Source organism: Apodemus sylvaticus, chromosome 14, assembly GCF_947179515.1.
Source record: "Apodemus sylvaticus chromosome 14, mApoSyl1.1, whole genome shotgun sequence".
NCBI lineage: Eukaryota > Metazoa > Chordata > Mammalia > Rodentia > Muridae > Apodemus > Apodemus sylvaticus.
In genome coordinates, this window is record NC_067485.1 from 19,840,716 (window position 1) to 19,857,410 (window position 16,695).

A 16,695-nucleotide genomic window follows, 5' to 3' on the forward strand; every position below is an offset into this window, starting at 1 on the left:
AGCAAGGAAAACATTTTCCAAAAGCCTAAATAACTAACCAGACAAGGGTGAAGTCGGGATGGAATGGCAAAAGCAAAAACCAAGAAAACACTCATTTCAGAATGGAAAGGTTATCAAAACTCTCAGGCAGAACTGAGACAAGAAAAATTTGGAGGACTAAAGATCTGAGGATAAAATGGGAGAAAGTGATCACAAGTAAATTATGGAAAGACTAAGCATTAGATCCTACTGTAATCTCATGTCAGTGAACAGCAGTGCAGACTCCAGGGTTTCAGATTAATAAGCCAGCTAGGAGAGGGCGAACTATGAATTGGAGATGACTGAGGGGTAGGGAAGACAGGCACCAGCTACGAATAAACATTACATTGTACAGTATAGTCCAAAACATAACAACTATGTTGATTCACATCTGTAATCTCTTTCCAGAGTCTGGGGCAGGAGGATTGTTAAAATCCAGCCTGGACTACAGAGACAGGGGGCTGGTTTTATGAGAACATGGATACCAACTAAGTAAAATAGTTGCATTAAAAGAATGGTGCAGAGGGGCTGGGAGATGGCTCTTCCAGAAGTCCCGAGTTCAGTTCTCAGCAACCACAAGGTGGCTCACACCCATCAATAGTGAGATCTGGCCCTCTTCTGGCCTGCAGGTGTAACACAAGCAGAATGCTGTATACATAATCTTTAAAAAAAAAATGGTGCAGAAAGATTAAACGGGCTAGCTACACACTGACATCAAAGCAGGCTGAGTCTAATATTAAATCATACAATGCCAATTTAAATGTCATAATACAGGAAGGTAAGCCTACGAGAAAGATCTGTGCATAGGAAATCTGTCAGTTAAAAATTGTTGCAAGAATATATGGCAGGCTTTCAGAATGGAGAGGGCTTCTGTCATCTATTGACACAATGCCTTTAAACATACCTGATTTGGGTTTTAAGACAGCTAATACCATTTAAATATATACAAATAAAAAATAGAATTGGGTTTGGTGTCAAGATATGTACCTCACCAGCAAAAAAGACAGTTCCTTTTATTTCTTCAGCAATAATGTCATAGGCCTCGCCACTTCCAAAGGTCTTCACAAAACTATATGCCATCTGGATCCATGGCTCTGTGCTCCATCGTGTGACAAAATACTTCGTGGGATCTGGGATCTCCTTATGTGCAAACAAACAAAAATATTTTAAAAGGAACTTGGACAACCATAACTCAGAAACAAAGGTCTTCCTGCTGGCTTCCTGAGTAGCAGTGCGTCCCTGCTACCCATGAAGTCTCCCTTCTCCAGCCACACTTGACCCCTTTCCTTCTGCATCTCACCTGTCAAAGACAACGTTCTGTACAATAAATCACTACCCATGGCTGATTGCCGTTTGGAATTTTCAGAAGTCGTCCACGAGGCCACAATAAACTTAGCCACTAAACTTAATGTTGTCTGTAGGCCTCTGACAAGTTTTAATATGAGAAATACTTCCCTATAAGCAATAGTTCCAAACAACTAAAAATCTGGGTTAAAAACCCAAGCTGATGAGACTGCCTAGTTAGATCCTCTTTTAACAAAGAGTTGGCCAACAGCCAATCTTCCTTGAAACAGATTTAACTTTCAAGTTATTTTGCTTCTATTTCTACTCTTAGTTAGAAGACAGGTCAAGGCTACTTTCAGATCTCCAAAGAATGGAAAATAAGGTACTTTTTTGAGCCTCTTGTAGGAGAGACTTGTATATGTGGTGCACTAGAAACTTTCAGAAACCATTCCTCTTTAAAGGGATGTTTAGTGACTGCCCGCCTGGTCTCTGGAACTCAGAGTACAAGCCAAGTATTCTCTGACGTGTGTGTGTGTGTGTGTGTGTGTGTGTGTGTGTGTGTGTGTGTGTGTGTGTGAGAGAGAGAGAGAGAGAGAGAGAGAGAGAGAGAGAGAGAGAGAGAGAGAGAGAATGCGGGCATATACATAGATGTTTCTTATAAAGAATGTTGTAGTCAAAGCTGTTAAAACAGCTTGGGAAAACAGAATTGTAAAAAACACGGCTTTTACAGTTGTGGGAAAGGAAAATAAGAGTAAATGATTCAAGAAGGAAGAGGAAGAGGGAGGAGTAGAAGGTGACAACAGTTATAGCCCCCAAAAGACCCAAGTTCAAGTACTAAGCCATCAGAAGGGGTCTCCGAGACTTGTGTCTTTAATGGGTAACTGAATTACAATGGGGATGGCAGAGTAGGCCTAATTCTGTGACCAGCATCTGTCTTTAGAATGCAAAAGGAAAAGTATTCGAGGATATTAGCATCTACAACAGGAATCCTACAGAGACTGACTCAGGTAGACACCTTGAGTTGGCAGAACTAAGTCTCAGCACCCGTGCTAAGGTAACCATGATACTAAGCTGGGTACTCAGGTGGAGAAAGGGAAACTTGACCCCTTGTGTTTCTTTCTGCAGATGGCTTCCAGCCCCACCTGCTCAGACCACATGCACAATAAGCACTTTCTTGCTTTCAAGGAGGGCGGGTTTTCTCACCTGCTCCTTAAACAGTTCCCGAAGGACGCCCATGCACTGCTGCAGCACCTGCTGGTCATCCATGGTCCTGAGGGCTGCCACTGCCTCCCCTGTGATCACCGACATCAGTACACTCTGCTGCTTTTGCAAGCACCCAGGGAAAAGCACAGACACTTCCTCTAAACGCTCAGTTCCACAGACAAGAGCCTCACTCTCCTAAGCTGATTTCATGACATTCCTCTGTCCTTTATCTTCACTGCCATCCCCAGTCCTCGGCCTGCTCACCACTCACCCTCCCGCGCACTCTAGCGCCCCCTTCTGGAGAGAAGGAAACACTCATGGCAATTTATGAAATTGTGTTTGAGAAGCAACAGAAAGATTGAGAAAAAGCTACAGGAATAATTAAACATTCCCATAGCTTCCACATGAAGCTCCCTTGAGACATTTCCCCAAAGGGAGGAAGAGGAGGAAACAGCGGCCAAGTTCCTGTCTGGTGGCAGCACAGCTGCAGGGCATGTTCCCAGGGCTTTCTGCTCCCAGGGCTTTGCCTCTCTCACACAGCTCCCCCATCAGTCCCCACCCAACCCTCCTGTATGCAGCCTTCTAGCTCAGTAGAAATAACAGTTAAGAAGTTTGGTCCACTCTTGTTGATTTTACCTGAGTGATTCACTTTCAACCTAAAATAAGCTTTCAGGAGCATTGAGTCATTCCCCAGGACAGAACTGGTACTACTGAGAAAGCCAGGCCAGGCCTAGGGCTCCTCCGTAGGAAATGCCCCAGTCAGTCTTCCCTACACACCATGGATCTAACGATCTTCATTTGTTCCTGAGCATGGCACGTAACAGCCACCGCTAGCCTTCAAGAAGGGAATTCAAACCATACCAGAATCTCACCTGGGGATCCATGTCATAGAATACAGCGAAGAGCCCTCGCTGGCTGGCGCTGGGAGGAACATGGCCAAAGAAGTCAGCCCCTTGTACTTTACTGTCCCAAAATCTGTATGGAAACTGCAAGGCAATCTGGAAAGCAAGCAGAGAAATGGCTAAGCACCCTGTCTGCCACGGGCCATCCCTAAATGCAACCTTAGTGTGTCTATTTAGAAACCATTCTTCTGGGTTCAAAACTGCCCGCTCTTCCCACCCAGGTCTCTGAGCCTCTTGCTCACCCACCAGCTACATGCCGCTCAGGAGGCTTTCCAGGATCTATGGCATTGCTAAAGGAGACCATAAAGGCTGGAAAGAAAACCACGGGGCTCCCTGGGCCCAAGGGAGGGAGGAAGGCCATGGAAGTAGAACAAACTAAGAACCGCTTTAGCAAAACAGATTCATTCCCCTGCCAGGCGCGGTGGGCAGGCTGATGATCTCAGCACTCAATAGCAGAGGCAGGAAGATGAGGACTTCAGCTCTACCTAGGCTACAGAGGCTGACCGCAGTCCAGAGTACCCAAGGCTCTATCTGAGGGTTAGAGAACTGATTAGAAGCTCCTAAAAGTCAAAATGCAATTTAGCTGGCCGTTTTTATCCAAATTACATCAGACATTTTTAAAAATAGGACTATACTTTTTCTTGCTATGTCTTTCATTTTTTAATGGACTGAATTGGATATTTGACAACTCACACATGTGTACAGTATTCTGACTCTTGTCACTTTTTTGCAGAGTTACAGGACAGGTTATTATGCATACAAAACTATCAGCAGGTACCGATCTTGGAATTCTGAGGGTAAGGGGAAACTTAGGTCACCTTTTCAATGATGCCTGCGCCCAAGCTATTGATGGCCTTCATCTTCTTCTCTGACAATGGAGGATTAAACTGGATGGCACCTCTCTGTAGCATGGCCAATGGCACAGTGACTAATACCTGTGGGAAACAATGACAGGTAGCACACACAGCAGTAGAAACTACCCACAGTTCCCAGGGGCTCACACCAGCCCTGAGCATCTCGCCCTTCTCTGCTTCCAGTTGTAAAACTGTCCACATGGACTGTGACCTCGGTGTGGGACCACACAGGTTGTTCACTGTACAAGAGTGCCCGGGTACAGGGACGTACCCTCTACACAGGAACGCATATACAGACCCTTCCTGGGGGCTAATGCGAGTGCTGGGTTGTAGGGTAGCGGACCAGCTCTGAAAAGCAGTGCTATGTATGGAAATGCCCAGCCAAGTGTGGTGGTAAACATTTGTGATCCCAGCACTTGGAGATAAACCTGGCAGCCTGGACTGCATAACAAGTTCCAGGTCAACCAGATACAGTGAGATCTTGTCTGTAAAAAATGAAGACAGATAGGGAAGGAGTGCCCGCTATCAGTGCTTGTTCCAAGTCTTTCTCAATACCATCCCTTGTCAATGGCCTATAACCATAGGCCAAGGGTAAAGGAAGTGTCTGCCCTTACTAATCTTAGACTCAAGAGTAATACTTAAAACTAGGAGCTGATGATATGCTCCATGATCACAAGTTATCAGGGTTAGAACTGCAAAACCACACAAGAACTTTTAAAGCAGAAAGTACTTTACTACAAGGGGTTCCCAGTGGTTCTAAAGGTCAAACTGAACACTTTTAAACCTCAGCTAGCCAGGCAACGGTGGCGCATGCCTTTAATCCCTGCACTTGGGAGGCAGAGGCAGGCGGATCTCTGAGTTCAAGGTCAGCCTGGTCTACAGAGTGAGTTCCAGGATAGCCAGGGCTACACAGAGAAACAACTCTGTCTGGAAAAAACAACAACAACAACAACAACAACAACAACAAAAACCAAAAAAACAAAAGCCTCAGCTGGGTGTGGTGGCACAGGCCTATAATACTAGCACTTAGATGGTTATGGACAAACAAGGCTACAAAACAATGACCTATGGGGGTTGGGGGGGAAGTATCCTTAAGGCCACATAATAAAACCAAGCCATCAAGGATAACTGTTGTGCCTCACTACACCTTCTATACATAGCACTGAGAGTAGCAGTAACTACTCCTCCTCCTCCTCCTCCTCCTCCTCCTACTACTACTACTACTACTACTACTACTACTACTACCACCACCACCACCTCCTCCTCCTCCTCCTCCTACTACTACTACCACCACCACCACCACCACCACTACCAGCAGCAGAATCACCCCACATATAGAAAGACTTGCACCAGCAGAGCAGGAGGCCTCGCCTTTGGCTCCCTGGATCTCTGCTATCCCTGCTGCAGCAGAAGCAGGAGCCTTGACCACTGTGTTGTCAGCAGAGGCAACAGTTGTGAGGCAAAGCCAGGCAGGCCACACTTGCCAGATGTGTGTGCAACTGGTCGGATCTCATAAGGAAAACCACAGGCAAGGAGCTCTGTGGGGGAGTGGAAAGGAGGGACTCTGTCTGCCTTGCGGTATCTCAGGACTAGATGACACAGGACGCAGGTGGAATGCAACTCAACTCTAAAACGTTCTATCTATTCTCGTCTTCAAATACTTCATGTGTTTGGTTTAACCACCGATTCCAGAACCAAAGTAAGACCAGAGCTCTTCTGGGAATTATGCCACTGTTTTCTGACGCTCCAAAGTCTCAAGGTATAAAGCGTGTTCTCTCCTAAAGTTTACAACTGTTGACATGTGGTAGCATCCACATGACCACAGCCGCCATTAACAACAGCTGACCCAACTCCAAAGAAAGAGTTAAACCTACGCGTCTTCCTAACAAAGGACAAGCTCTGAGTAAGCCACTAGTCCCGTGGCTAGCCACTCAGCACACCCTGGTGGACAATGAGGACATTCTCTGTAGAAGCAGCTGAGAACAAGTTACAGTCTGTCACAGGCTTCCATCTCCCCAGCTGGGTTGGAAAGCTTTCGCTCACATCTTCCAGATGACATCCAACACAAACTGTGACGAGTGCCAGCCATATAAGATTTGGTTAGTTTGCAGTTATGCCCTGCCCCCCTGGAAGGCCTAACCACAAAGACTCGGGAGTGCCATACATCAGGCCAACGTTAGCAGAGAGTGGCCTGGCAGGGAAAGACAAGTAGCATTTTATCCTAGACCAAGATGTAGGCAAACTGACTTCCCTCAGTCAAATGGTCAGCTGCGTTGTAGTTTTAGAAGGTGGTACTTGAAATGCTAACTTCAGGAAGAGCCTTATGGTAGGAGCTTACATAGAGTGACATCACCACCCAGTGTAGGCGGAGGCTGGAAAACCACGCCCAGCCACATCCAACGGGAGTATAGGCTGCGGGGACCACTGCAAGATCTCCCTGCCAGCTGATAACAACCCCATGCATCTCTAGGCCCTGTCTCCCCATGTGACATGCAATCCTTTGTTGGTGTATTCATATTCAGGACTGGGAAAGGGTATCAGGTAGCAAGGGGAAGAGAGCAAAGCTACTGTGCCAACAGGTGGCAGGGTCCTTCAGAGTCTCTATCATCACCCTAACTCCAGAAACAACCAAGCCTGAACGCAGGGCTGATTAAATCCCTCTGCTCCAAGTAGCTGCCTTTATTTTCCAGTATAGGCTTCACACTGTGATTTCAGGAGCTACACCCGGCACCTTGCACCATCCGCCCAATGCCTGATTACCAAAGTCCACATTGCATCAAAGTGTGTAAGCTGCATGAGGCACAGTTTCAAGATGAAAATTGATTTTGGAAAGGGATCCACGGTTAAAACAAGCAAGCAAACAAGCAAACAAAACAGACTTGAAGTAACAGGTTCCTTCAAAGCACAACCTCACCAAGCTCTTTCAGCCCTAAGAGGGCTGTGCTGTAACATTTCCCAAACTCATTTGACCAAGGCACCTTGGGGAGGAAGAAATGAGGGCGGTACCTAGGTCCCCACACTTGAGCTCCATCTCCAGTCCTGGGAATGTTCTTATCAATTATCAGGAGCAATGTACCACAGGGCCCACTTTAAGGAACACAGGATTCCATCTGCCACATGCTTAGACAGACTATTTCTGATTTATGAGCTACACACAACTACGGGGTAGACCTCCTTCACTAGAAACCACCAAGTAAGTCTCTAGGCAGATGGCCAAGGGCAAAGCTTGATGGGAAAGACTGTCTCCTTGCCCACAGGCCCTCGGCAGTACAGTGCTCCACCACAGGAGGATCCCAGCACCTACCTTCTGTGCAGAGTGCCCCATACCATCTGTCGTGGTAACTTGCACTTCATCTCCAGTATAATCTATACTTTGCACCTGTTCAAGAAAAACGTTTGGAAACAATGTGAGGGTCGGAACCTTCCCAACTCCCACGGCATGTGTACTGTTGAGGTGCTGAGGACTAGAGTGTTGGACTATAGCAAGAGGTTAGAGCTGAACTCAAAGTTTATATACCTATCAGGATAATGGAACATCCTTTATTATAGCACAAAGACAGACGGATCATCTGTACGAACTTAAGATGCTGTAAGCCCCTGGGATGAAGAACTGAAGTATCAGGTTAGGATTGGAGAGGTCCGTGTGCTATTAGCCAACTGTGTCGAGGCTACTCTGGGTATCCGAACCTTAGGCACTACTTAACTGGGTGGGTGCTGTGCTTCCGAGGCTACCATTGCACCCTCAAAGTGTCGGGCGATAGATACTAGCTCACTGTCCAAACAAACACCTATCTCCTAAGAATGACATGCCTGAAGCTACAGCCTCCCCAAACACACCAGAGCCTCCCGCCCACCCGCTCGCCCGCCCGCCCATACGCACTGGAGATTTGAGGCGAATGTCTAGTCCTTCAGCCAGTTTCTCAATGATAGTGGAGTAGCCTGGAGTCAGGAGAGTATGGTCACCAGCAAACTGCGCAAAGAATTCATTGTGATCCCAGGAGCGAGCAGACACCTGGGGAACACCGCGAGGCATTAGGAAGCCATAATGTAAACCCTAAAGCAGCCCCTGAGACACCGAAAGAGGCGTCAGGTGGGAGAGGCCGTCCAAGGCATCAACCAAGGAAGCCCAGCGGACACCACTGTCTAGGGAAGGCGAACTTTGTGCCACACAGACGGTCTAGACAGACACGGCGGCTCACGGATTTTAAAATTCAACACCTGGAAAACTGAGTCACTGCCTTAAATTCCAGACAAGTGTAGGCTACAGAATAAGACTATTTCAAAATAAATAAAAGTAGATAGCACCTGAGGAACAGTTTCTGAGATTGGCCTCTGTCCTACACACACACATGTACACCCACACCCATGACAAGTGGGGGAGGGAGGGTGAAACAGTCTGAGCATAGGCACCACTCCTTGATTTTTTTTTAAAGTTTATTTTATGCATCAGAGACTCTGAGAAAGGCAAAATTTATAAAGATCAAACTGTATTTGATCAGTCCCACAGGAAAACACACCAACTTTTTTTCTCTTCAACAGGTCAGGAGGTCCACAGAGGCCAAGACCCAGCACATCTGGGGAAAGGGTTCCCATTCAAACTGTAATGCAGAGATTGCTGGAGGCAGGGCTGCTCTCCACATCCACACAGCTTCTAGGCAGAGCGTTAGGGTGCTGGATTCACAGCTGCTTAAATGAGCAAGGGAGGTGAGATTGAATTCTACATGACAGAACTGCAAGGCTGCATTATTTGGGTCTCTTGGAGCAGTGTACTAAAAAGCAGTATGGTTCCACTTCCAGGGCCACTGCACAGGATCAGGGCTGAGGCAGGACCGGCAAGGGAGAGACTACTGGCTCCCTTCTCTGATCCAGCCCAGAAGCTCTCCCTCTTGAACTTCAGGACTGAGTATCTACAGGCAGTGTGCTGGTCCACGTGTGTAATCCTGTCACCCGGGAGGCTGACAATGAGGAGCCAGCTTTAAGAACAAATTAAAAGCCACCAGCTACGTGCGGTGTGTGCCTGTGATCCCAGCAACATGGGAGGTGGTGGCAGGAGGAGGTAGAGCCACATAGCAAGTTCAAGGTCAGCCTGGGCTACAAGAACAGGGCCAGCAAGATGGCTCTGTGGGTGGAAGAGCCTGCTGCACAGACAGGACGTGAATTTGATCATCAGAGCTTCATGATTTGAATCATGATTTCATGATTTGATCATCATTAAAGCAGAGAATTAGCTCTAGAAAGCCGCCTGCCAACCAGAATGTATATGTAATGCCATTCAAGCAGTTGTATGTGCACACACAGGGAGAAACTGACAAGAGAAAGACTCAAAATTAAAAAAACAAAACAAAACAAAACAAACTATGGAATTAATAATACTGTGAAACCCTGTTTGTCAACATCTGGGCAACAGAACCTTTCTTCCTTGGCCCCAAACAGTCTAAGTTCCATACTTAAACATACAATATGCACATAGTTAGCAGCATTCTTTTGTGTGTGCACAGATGTGGTGGCCAGAGGTGAACACTAGATACCTCCATTTGCCTCCCTGCCTTAGTTTTGAGACCAGGTCTCTCCCTGAGCCTTGAGCTCACCAGCTGGCTAGGCCGGCTGGTCAGTAACCCTCGAAGATCCTCCTGTCTCTGCATTCTCAGCACCGACATCATGAGCGCACGCCTCCGCCCTCGGCTCACTTTCTCACGGGTACTGGGGATTCGAACTCAGATCCTCGGGCTGGTGCATCAGGACTTTCCTGAACGAGGCAGCTCCGCAGCTGCCCGCCAGAGCGTGTCCGAGCGTGTCCCGCACCCGCCGGCTCACCTGGTGCAGGCTGCTGCCACAGGCATACTCCAGGTTACTCAGGTGGAACTGCAGCACCTGCCCCTCCAGCTCGCTGAACTGGACGCCAGACTCCTTCACGAAAGCTCGGTAGATCTCCTCTATCTTCTCTGCGGTAGGAACGGATCAGAGCACAAAGATCAGCGGAGAAGAAAACTCCCGTCCAGTTCTTGATCCTTCTTTCCCCAACAGAGCCCCAAACTTCCGGTCTCCTCAAGCAACCTCAGGAATAAGTGATACACAATAAACTCCCGATGACACCGGGGAGGCCTCTGCACATGAATACCTACCTCACTGGAAAGAGCTACAGAGTTTTTAAGACACGTTGAGTTCCTGCTTAGCTAGAAGCTGTTTCCCCTGTGCTCACGAAGTGGGAAAGCCTCTCTATACAAGCAGATACAGGACTGCCATTCCCTGTCTGCTCACTGCTCTGGCCTGGGCATTCCTACACTATCTCCCTGCAACTATGGAAGTTTGCTAGGCTGCATTTTCTTCGCTGGATTTCTGCTGGGTCAGCCATCTTCCTCAATACCAGTCATGAATTACTGTTGCAACAGACAATTATGCTCTAAAAGCCAAGCTGGGTGGGCATTGCCCGAGCAGCAAGTACAACCTGCCTGCCCACTGTGAGGCTTGGCCACACAGCTCCTGATCCTTTCAGGGTAAATTCTATCCCTCCTGGACAGCTGTGGGGCCTAAGTACACCCTCCAGTGCCTGGCCCTCCGTGCCTTACAATCTAGTTAGCCGACAGCTGCCTCAGCCTCCTCAGCACTGGATTACAGGAGCGTGCCTCCATTATAGGTTGGCTTTCATCTTTGTCTTGCAGACCGGGTAATCTTTTCTACTCTCAACCTCAGCACTTATCTATCCCATCACTATAGACTTCCTGTGACATTGTTCTGATTGTCTTTTTTTTTTTAAAAGATTTATTTATTATATGTAAGTACACTGTAGCTGTCTTCAGACAGCTACAGAAGAGGGTATCAGATCTCATTATGGATGGTTGTGAGCCACCATGTGGTTGCTGGGATTTGAACTTATGACCTTTGGAAGAGCAGTCGGTGCTCTTAACTGCTGAGCCTTCTCTTTAGCCCTGTTCTGATTGTCTTAACTAGACAGTCATGGGGTGGGGTGCATAGTAGGCATCTGAGAGCTCTCTGGCTTATGCCTAATTCCAAGCATCTCGGGACAGGTGGCTCCTGTTTAGTGACGACAGCCCCCACAGACGTCACAGACTCCAGGTTTCTATGGCATGCAGTGTACCTGTCTGACTAGGCACACTACTGAGCATCTGATCTGTTTGTTTTCAGAGCTGAAAAATGGGCTCAATGCCTCGAAGCAGGGTAGACAAGTGATCTCCAAAGCTCCAGCCTGAGCCCTGGGTTTCTGACACAAGGTATGTATTTATTAATACTATGTAGCTCGGGGGAAGGTCAAGGGGGTTGTGGAGGGCTAGAATTTCACATCCTAACTCAGCCTCAACACCTTTAAGACTAGCTCAACTTTTCTTTCTTTGCCATCTTCATCTGAATTCTCACTAAAACATTCTAATTTTTACACTAATTTGTAATGTTGAGATCCCCAGGGATCCTGGGTTTGCACCAGGTTTCTGCCTTGGAGTCTTGAGCTCCCATTCCTGCTGACAGCAGTTCTTCATTCCTGTTGTCACTGTGTGACAAGGAGACTCGCCATTGTTATAGCCTGGCATGAAAGGAAGCACAGGTAGACTGACTCAGAGGAGCTTCAACCTAATTTCTGTGTAAGTAACATTTTAAAACTTTAGTGTGTATTCCTTCTGAAATGACCTCTGACCCCAAAGCATATACACACATACACACATACACACATACACATACACACACACACACACACACACATTCTCCATGTACTGAGATTGTACATACTGACACGCTGATAAGGAGAATACAACCGTAACTTCATCAGACATATGCATACATTAGCAATACTTTTCAAATAAGTTAAGCTTAAACAATTACTTATAAATTATTCTTGGGCCTCCTTTAACTTTTTAAAAGGCCGAGAGAAAAACCTGCATCAGCAAGTGAGTAGCTAAGAAAAAAACAAAGAGAACCCAGCCAGTGCCCGTTACATAGGTATAAACACCAAGAAGAGAGAGAGCTAGGGCTGATGACACTCACTTTAAATCCCCAACACTATGGGGGCTGAGGCAGGAGGATTCCAAGTTCAAGGCTAGCCTGGACTACATAGCGAGTCTCTATCTCAAAAGAAAAGAAGTAAAATTTGGAGAATTCTCAAGTCAGCCTAACAATTTCAATTCCAAGAGGTTGATCAATTTGTCTGGACGCCACACATTTCAGTGGACCTGCTGCCTGGAGGGGACTTCTGGGAATTCTGTCATGCTCTGCCTGCCAAGGATGATCAGACTGTGGGTGGGTCTCTCAGAGGTGTCAGAAAAGGAAGGACTGTGTCTGTGTGTATGTTAATTTTAATTGTCAACTTGACACAAAGTAGCATTTCCTGGGACTGGATGTGACTCAGTGAGACTGCAGCCATCAGGGTGCTCTGTGAGGAATGTCTCAGTTGCCTTGATGTGGGAAGGCAAAGCCTGAAAGGGGGCAACGCCATCACTGGGCTTTGGTCCCCGGAGTGTTATAACAGTAGGGAGAGCAAGGTGAGCAGGTGGCACGAGGTCATTTGCACCTGACTGTGGATGTGATATGACTTTCCTCTTGTGATGGACTGTGTGTGACCTAAGCCCTTCCTCCCTCCCTCCCTCCCTTCCTCCCTTCCTTCTTCCCTCCCTCCTTCCCTCCCTCCCTCCCTCCCTCCCTCCCTCCCTCCCTCCCTCCCTTCCTTCCTTCCTTCCTTTCTTTTTTTTTTTTTTGTTTTTTGGAGTTTTGGATTTTTGGATTTTTTTTTTTTCAAGACAAGAGTTTCTCTGTGTAGCCCTGGCTGTCCTGGAACTCACTCTGTAGACCAGGCTGGCCTCGAACTCAGAAATCCACCTGTCTCTGCCTCCCAGCATGCTGGGATTACAGGCATGTGCCACCACCGCCCTGGCAACAGCCCTTTCTTTCCTAAGCTGCTTTTCTCAAAGAATACTGCAGCAACAGCCTGAAACTTTAAACACCCACTACTGAAATGAGGTACATTATTAACTGAAGAACTAAGAACACATGTCAAAATACATGGGTAAAGAAATTAGCATATTAGTTCAAACATTCCCACTTCAAAAAATACCAGGCCTCCAAGAACTACAAATGAAAACTGCAGCTCACAAAATGTCAGGGTAAACAGAGATGTAAGAAGCAGCAAAGAGAGTCCCAGCCGGTGCCTTCACGGAAATAGGTCACCGTAAGAAGTTAAGTGTATCCATGTACCACAGTCAAAGTTCTGATTTTATATGATTATTTTAATATACATTAAGCACTTTTTAAAAATTACACTAAAAAAACTTAACCTATTAAAACCGAAGCCAAAGAAAGGAAAGAAATCCTGATATCCAGAGACCTTCAGAAAGTATATATGGACTAATAACCATATATATTCAAGGAGGGCTTACCATAGGTTTTCATAAAGTAAGTTTCTCTGGGAGATTGAAAAGTAAATGTTTGGATAATTTAGTTAAACAATGTGCCCACTCAAAGTTACGTTCGTGTGTGTGTGTGTGTGTGTGTGTGTGTGTGTGTGTGTGTGTGCGCGCATACAAGCCCAGTGCAGCACATACAAGCATGCACAGGCCAGCAGCAATGGACCCCAGGAAGATACTGCCCACCTCTGAGAAGATCTGCAGAGTTCAGCCAAAGGGATGCATGTGGGGCCCACTCTCCTGCAGACACTAGGAGGAAGCCATCACGCCACCGTACTCCTCATACCTCCTAAAGGGACATCGTGGAGCAGAGTCTTATCCTTCCTCCACTCAGAGACAACATCCAAGAGAGCATTAAAATGAAAATCCATGCGCTTGTCAATAGTGGGGTCAGTTATCCGTCCACCTTCCTGAATTAAGTCACATCTCTCTCCCAACTTATGCATGCTGATGCCAAGCTTCAAAATAACAAGAAGAACAGGGTGAAAAGTCTTTCCTGGAAAAAAATACCTACAACTTCTAAGCTGAAGTTAGACAGCGCTCTCATGATGACTCGAATAACTCAAAACCAAGGCTTGGTATGCCTGCGGGTGGGGGTGGGGGTGGGGGGGTGACAGCCAAGCGAAGCAGTAGAAAATCACAGGTGACAACAGCTTCCAGCCAATACACTCTTATCTTAGATTGCCAGCTCATGCTTCCAGTGCTGTGGGCTGCCTGCCCTTCCTGGACATTCTGTCTCTACGTCAGATCTTCACGCAAATGAACATACACACTCAGAAGCAGAAACTTCCAGGAGGGAAAAATCACCTTTGACCTACCAGGTTGGCAAGATAACAAGACAGGATGCTGGGAGCTTTCAGAGAAATACCATACTTTAAAAGTATTATTTATGCCCCAAGTGTCACATGTACATTATTATCTTGTGTAATATTTGGGGTGTACATGCACTAAGGAAATTACTAGTTTAAAGACAACCTTACCTCAGATTCCTCTATCTTTACCTGCTATATCTAGCAACCCTGGGATTGACTGTGAACCAACTAAGTAGCCTGCAAATCACCCACAAATAAAAACTAAAGATCTTGGGGAGATCTTTTTACTTTGCAAGAGGGTATGAAGGAAGTTATGTCTACTGTCCACTCTGGAAGCATAATATACCCCCACCCTTCCCTAAAACTCAGGACCTCACACATGCTAGGCAGTGCTTTACCACAGGGCCACACCCCTGCTTGATATTAACACTCTATGCAAAGAGAGACAAGTTTTACTTTCCTTGTCTACAATACAAGGTTTCAGGACACTCACTTGCTCACACATTAGTGCTACTGGGTTATTAATACAGCCATTGACAATCTGGGGTCCTCTTCCTACTACCACGCCTGTAAAGGATTTGTCATCCCATACTCGACCTCCAATCCGGTCTTTGGCTTCCAGGATAGTCACCTAAAAAGGTAATTGGGGAATGTAAGCAGAACATCACACCAAATGCGGAATTACGAAAATGTAGAAAGGCAGTGTTAATCAGCTCCTTGCTTAGACACTGTAACATATTTCTCCAGAACCAACTCTAAGAGGGAGGAGCCCAGGTATACCCTCAAACCAGCCTAGGCTCTAGCAACAAGTAGGTGGGTGGTCTGCAGGATGGCTACCGCCCACCACGGCTCTCAAACCAGCTAAGATTCAGCGCATGCCTGTAATATCCCAGCACTCTGGGGGTTGAGGCAGGAGGACTGCCATGAGTTTGAAGCTACCATTGCCTACATAGAGTGTTCTAGACCAGCCTGGACTACAAAGTAAGACCCAGGCCCTATCTCAAATAGATAATAAAAAAAAAAATTGGATGAATGAGTGCATTCATCACTGAAAACATTAAGTAAACACCATGTGACCACTGTGAATTAAAGCCAGGTGCTCCACTGACTCCCCAGCCCCTGCACAAGTTGTCTGTGTCAAACACACTTATGTGTGTATATATGTGTGAACAGGTGCACTTGACCTTATTCTCTGAGGTAGGCTATCTCTCACTGAACCTGGAGCTCTTCACCTAAACTGGCTGGCTAGCATTCTCCTAGCATGCTGGGATTATAGACACATGCTGCCACATCTAGCTTGTGTGTGAGTGCAGGAAATCTGAACTCAAGTCTTCATGGTTGCACATAAACAATTTATACATGAAGCCCCTTCCCAAGTCCCTAGAAATCACATCAATATCCAGTGTAACTCATGGATGGTGGTTGTAAACCTAGCACTCAGGAGATTGAGGCAGAAGATCAAATGTGAGGCCATTTTGGATTATATGGGAATTCCATTTCGAATGAATAAAATAAGAACCTTGTTCAGGAGCTTAATTTTCCATGAAATATCTATTGCTAGAACCTTTTCAAGTATGTATGTATGACTAACAAAGTTGGCTGGATCCAGAGTGGCACCCTCATCTTCAAGTTTCTAATGCCAATGAGACGCAGAACTGCTGCTGGGTGCAGGCAAGGTCTGGGACCCCAGGATTCCAAGTGCCCTGGGTTGTGGTAGGAGCAGCGTGCACGTTCCTTCCTGCAGTATCAGTAAGGAGCTCTGGATCCCCAGGAGCACACCCTGAATGTTCTATCCCATGCTTAGCTTACTCAGAGAGCTCTACCGTCTAACCTGAGATGGGGATGGCCGGGTCTCCTAGGCTAGCTTGCTTATGTGAGAGAGACCTCTGGAGGTATTCTCCACCTCTCCACCCTCTGTCTCAGAAGTTAACAGTGAGCCGCTTGTTTCTATGGGCTGAACATTAAAGGCAGCCTCCCCAGACTTTGAAGATTAATAGCCGTCCCTGTAATATAATCTTTTAACTTTCCCAAGTAAAGAGCAAATGAGAGGCATTGACCCTAACATCTAATGCTGCAATAACACACTTGCTGTCGCTCCCAGAAGGGATTTCCTCCCACAAGCAATTCCACTAACCCCATTGACTTTCCTGCTTTGCCAAGGGTTTAATGTGACTCACAACTTGAGTCCTCCATCAACCCAGGAGAAAAAAGTCTTTTA

General features: G+C 46.6%; 1 protein-coding gene across 1 annotated transcript in view; it reads right to left on the reverse strand.

The window, feature by feature from the left end:
• Kdm1b (lysine demethylase 1B) overlaps window positions 1–16,695 on the reverse strand; it is a 41,380-nt gene that overhangs the window by 3,184 nt on the left and 21,501 nt on the right. Inside the window, exons 12-20 of the mRNA XM_052156941.1 lie at window positions 14,971–15,108; window positions 13,952–14,123; window positions 10,076–10,203; window positions 8,142–8,273; window positions 7,566–7,640; window positions 4,226–4,342; window positions 3,378–3,503; window positions 2,506–2,622; window positions 1,006–1,158 (exon numbers count right to left, since the gene is read on the reverse strand). Of these exons, the coding sequence (XP_052012901.1) occupies window positions 1,006–1,158; window positions 2,506–2,622; window positions 3,378–3,503; window positions 4,226–4,342; window positions 7,566–7,640; window positions 8,142–8,273; window positions 10,076–10,203; window positions 13,952–14,123; window positions 14,971–15,108 (1,158 nt within the window). The remainder of the gene's footprint in view (window positions 1–1,005; window positions 1,159–2,505; window positions 2,623–3,377; window positions 3,504–4,225; window positions 4,343–7,565; window positions 7,641–8,141; window positions 8,274–10,075; window positions 10,204–13,951; window positions 14,124–14,970; window positions 15,109–16,695) is intronic.